The sequence below is a fragment of the Malurus melanocephalus genome, unplaced genomic scaffold (genome assembly GCF_030028575.1).
Source record: "Malurus melanocephalus ecotype Western Australia unplaced genomic scaffold, MMel_1.1 scaffold_102, whole genome shotgun sequence".
Lineage (NCBI taxonomy): Eukaryota > Metazoa > Chordata > Aves > Passeriformes > Maluridae > Malurus > Malurus melanocephalus.
The window spans coordinates 260,075-265,194 of NW_026623334.1; the positions used below are offsets into that span (position 1 = coordinate 260,075).

The 5,120-nt window shown below is 44.3% G+C and overlaps 1 protein-coding gene across 1 annotated transcript in view; it reads left to right on the forward strand.

Annotated features, from left to right (window-relative positions):
• The first annotated feature begins 4,791 nt into the window (after nt 1-4,791).
• MRPL40 (mitochondrial ribosomal protein L40) overlaps nt 4,792-5,120 on the forward strand; it is a 2,927-nt gene continuing 2,598 nt past the window's right edge. Inside the window, exon 1 of the mRNA XM_057369104.1 lies at nt 4,792-5,070. Coding sequence (XP_057225087.1) covers nt 4,792-5,070 — 279 coding nt within the window. The remainder of the gene's footprint in view (nt 5,071-5,120) is intronic.

Below are 5,120 nucleotides of genomic sequence, written 5' to 3' on the forward strand. Positions count from 1 at the left end.
CACGTTTTGAGCAAGAAGAGTCTGGTATTTGCCATTAGATGTGTAGGGGAGAGAAGGAAGCCAGTTATCAAAGACCTTTGGATTCTAATAACCTGGCTCATTTTGCCTCTGTATCATCTGCACCAAGAGAAAACTTCCCCAGCAAATCAAAAGCAACAGCAACCTCCACCATCACTATCCAGGCAGAGCAGATATGCTACACATTCAAAAATAATTGCCATTGAACCCATTGCTTTGCAACACTTACTAATATGGCACAATTTTCCTTTCCTTTATTACAAGTTTAGAACTACCACAGCCTCTCCARTTTCTGCCTTATCCTACAACTCTACAGCAGCAGTAACATCAGCTCTCTCCTTCTCCTGGGCAAAGATTTTTCACAGAACCATATAGGGGTTGAAGAAACTCAGCTAGTTACTTTGCTTATAGAGCCAGAGGTAATTTAGCTACAAATTCACCAGAAAAGCTTAAAATTAGCCACACCAGGGAAAATGCCCACCAAGCCCAGTACTGTGTGTTCAGAAACCAGCACTAGGTAAGTCTCTGTAAGGATCTATACAATGGTAAGCACACAATGTTTCTTCCTAGGATAATCTTCCATCTCCAAAGAAATTGAAACTCTGACTTCTTGAATCAGAGGCTCTCAATGCACTTTGTTCTACAAATTCAATAAGCCACTTCTCAGATCCATAATTACCATTAACAGCCCCTACACAAGATCCACTGCTCAGCCATGGAYTCTGTGAGGAACCTCCTACTCCATGCATCTGCACCAGCTATTTTTTACTTTAACACTATTAATTTCTGTACAGGAGAGGAGTGGACAAAAATCACTCAACATTCATCACTTCTCTGCCACTCACAACTGTGTTCATCATGTCCCCAGCCCAATGATTCCACCCCTTGCCCAAAGTGTCCTACTCTACTCAGTCACTCCTTGTACAAAAGCTGTGTCACACTCTGATCATTCTGGTCACTCTGAGCCACTTTCAGTTCTCCTCTATTTTATGACATGAATGGGAACTGGTATTGAAGACCAAGTGTGCAAACATAGACTATTCATATACTTACACAGCAGGATAACATTTTATTTTTATGTTTTTTTCCTAGCATGAATTTCAGGTTCAATCAAATAAGCACTGAACAGATATTTTACAAATTATTATAATCCTAAAAAGTCAGGTCTCAGTGGAAGTTGTCAGGTCACAGGACATTATTTTATACATGAAGTTTAAAGAGTGTAGGGACTTTGCACCCAGGAAAGGCAGAGGTAATAAATGAATCCCTGGACAACAAAGTTTCCTACATGGCTCAGCTGTGATCCAGGCAGGGGTCTTATTCCACAGATAACTAATCATACACAACCCACTCAGTGCCCAGGTGTCCAATCACTAAAAAAAATAAAAAAAGAAAGAACAGATGAAGTGATCACAGGACAGAAATTCAGCCAGACAAAGGTGCTCATTGCCAGGGTACCATTATCGAGAGAATGCCATTTTCACTGCTGGATTACTGTAACAGGTTAAAGCTCTAAGACTTGTTCCACACCACTTGTGGTTTATAAACTGAGCACAGATACTGGGTTTTTCTTCATTTCCTTCAGTTTCTCAAAATAATGAAGAAGAAGCCACTATTTGATAGCAACCACCTTCCTCCCCGGGTTCATGTCTTTATCAGATTATGTTGTTAGATCCTGTTGAAAGAAGCCAAAAGGCGCAAGGTCCCTGCTTCAAAGTGACTGAAGCTTTCCCATGCTCCTAATTGGAGATGTGTTGAGTTTCCTAACAGTAATGATGCACCAAAACAAAATGTAAGTGATATTTAAGCAGTAACACTAAAATCTAACACTGTGTRTTTGAAGACATTCTGACCTCTTGCAATAATTTCTAAAAAAAAGATAAGCTTAAATTATTGAAGCTCCCAGAATCACATTGCACGAGGAGGCAAACCAGGTTCATTAAAAACAGAACACCTTATGATATAGCAGATGTCCTGTGGGCTTATTTGTTTAAAGAACCCAAATATACATTATGTACTTAAAGAAATACTGATAATGAAACGAGCTTGGAACAAAAAGATCCAAGTAAGATAATTGAAACCCAAGGAGAAGGTCCCTTCTTTAAAAAAAAAATTAAACCAGTGAAGAATGACAGTAATTTTAAATATTGCATTGTTTTTGTTGGTTGATCAACTTTAGACAATAATCAATGAAATATAMAGACAGTTTTAGGTGAATTTCTACCTCAAAATGAATGAGGTTATATGCAATTTGCTTCCAGCCCACCTAATACATAACATTCAACRTGACTCACAAATCAATTCAAATATTTACATTCCACCATTACAGCTTGGAGAGATAAACCCCATGCCTGTATTTAAACAACAGCAGACTCCAATTTCCACAAGCTGTTATACATGAACAGCACCTTGAGGCTTGCAAGGGTTTCTTGGAACAGCAAGGGACTCCCTTTCCCACAGGGAWCACCGTTTGCCTGCATGAGTTGTCTTTAAACACCTGGGCTCTCAAAACCCCGTGTGCTGAATATGAACAAACTGCTGGATCCATCTGTATACAGGTACTGAATGCACTGCTGGGAAGGAGAAGCAAATCACACCACTGGTATCTTACAGACATCTGTTCCTGCCCCCACCATTAGACTGCACTTTTGAATATTCTTCCTTGCTCTAAGTCAAAGACACAAGAGCAAGAGAAGGGAACACAACGATAATGAGAATTTCATGCAAAATCTAATAAACCCRCATTAAGTGCAYGAAAAGCTTATAGAAAATGCACCTGAGCAAGAAGCAATTTCAATAAGTACTCAGGAAAAGGAACATTAAGAACTCCAAGGCAAAAACCTGTAGAGCCGAAATGTGCTGAAGTGCTTTTAYTGTAAGCACACGGCATCTCGCCTGTGAAGGATGCAATTCCCAGGTGTGTTGGATTTCCTGGCTACAACAATCACTCCTAGTGTCTATTATCTCCTGGAGAATGTATGCCTGAAAGCAGCATTCTAGTCCATYCAGTACAACAAAAATCCCAAAACTGAGTGGGGAAAGGAAAAGGTTGGAATGACAGCACCTGGATCTGGAGAGTGGAACAGCCAGTGCTGCTGCTGTCAGGACTCACTCACAGACAAGAACAGTGAAGCAGACCCGTGTGCCCGTGCAGAAATCAAAGGAATAAGAATGATCACAGTCTCCAGTGTAAATTCTCTTCACTCTGTTTCTGGAGAGGTGTCAGAGGAGTGATGGAGACTCCTCACACGCAGCCATGCCTGGAGGATCTGGAACCCGGGTACCTTACAAGAGGCTGACCAAACTCACCGGTTTTTATCCTGCACTCCCTGCCCCACAGACAGGAATGTGTGACTGTCACACAGCCCTGCACACCTTTGCAGGCCTGGCAGCATCTCACAAATGGAGCTGGTGGCAAATGTCTGTTTTGCAGATGTGCAAACTGAGACAAAGTGCCTTGGCCAAACTCATCCCAACAGACCAGCAGCTGAAACGGGAGTAAAATTTGGAACTACCAAGGCCCTGTGTAGTGCATTATCCACCAGGCAGAGTATCACAGGGCTCTACAAATGAAGCCCTGCTTGGCCAAAGCCTCTGTTTAGCAATGGTTGGATGTGTTCTAAGTTGCTACAGATTTCAAACATACACCCATATCAAAAGGTGCACCCGCTAAAGAAATAAGGAAAGAAGTTACAAAGAAGTTACAGAGATCTAATCTCTGTTATCTGCAAAGACTTAGGCTGAAAGTTTTTATTCAGCTGCTCCWGTGCTCCCACTGAAGATACACAGAGGCACAGGACAGTCTGGCCAGAGGCAGTGAGAGACCAAGATGTAAATGCTACATTTGTTTAAAGTATCCAAGCAGAAATGTAAAAAACATCTCAAATAAAGCACTTCCACATTTTTTCAGTCCACTATAACCTTTGGTTTCAAGGTTGAGTCCATCTGCTGCCCWCAGAGTCCCTGGAGAGCAGGCCAAGTAAAGATGCACATGAAAGGCAACTCGAGGTTTAGTTACTGCTATCAAAATGTGCAGCATGAACACAACGAATACAACACATGCAGAAAGGCAGCTGTAATGTTGTAYCTGGGGGTTTGAACTCAAAGCACGCTTTGCTAGCTTGAATAAGCTGGTCTSCAGCTCAGTTTTATTCCAGATACCAATCAGCTACATGAGTCCAGCTAATGACACTTWTACATCAACAGAGCATAAAATCTGCAGTTGAAATAAAGCTGTACCCATGAATCTGAGAGCAAAACTTGCACAAAGAAGTGAATTCTTTATGTTACATTTCTTCTCACTGCTTCACCAGCAACAGTACAGGTATTAAYCTGGAAATTGATCCTAAGCAGCATGAGTACTACATAAACACTAATGCTGTTCAGTATCTGCCACACAAGAAAAGTACARAGCCTTCTGTCAATATCAGTACTTCACTCTGAAAATGTTTCAGCTCACACATCTTGTCAATAGCACCAGGAAACTGACAGACAGGATACTACATCAATTCAGGGACTTGTTTGGAAAGAACTGTTGGAAGAAACTTTTCCCTCCGTGGAGAACGACAGCAGAGTTAAGTGCATTTGGGGACTTTTATGCTGTACTTGCCTCAGGAACTGGGACCTGAGCGTGGTCAGTGCAGTGCACTRGACACCCACCCATGCCTGGACACTGATCCCGAGGGGCGTCTCGACCTCTGCACAAAACCCCCGCCCCTCTTCTGCACGGGTTCCACTCGATTCAAACTATCCCTCTGCACTTTCCCGAGCRCGATGGCCCAGCGGGAGCAGCTCAGCCTTCACTGGGAGCCCGCAGCTGTCCCTGCAGAGCCCGGGCTGGGCTGTGCCCGCGGTCCCAGCGCACACGCCGTGCCAGGCGAGACGGGTGCAGGGGCTGTGCCCTCCAACCCCTCCAGCGGGACGGGCTGTCCCCACAGCGCCCTTGGGAACCCGCCCGGCTCCACACACCGGGCTGCGCTCCCGCTCCCGTGCCCGGGACAGCGGCTGTGCGGACTTGTTGCTGCCGCTGCCCCCGCCCGCCGCTCCCGGCCGGTGGGGCTCCGGCACCCGGGGAGCGCCCGGCAGCGCCCCGAGGCTCCGCC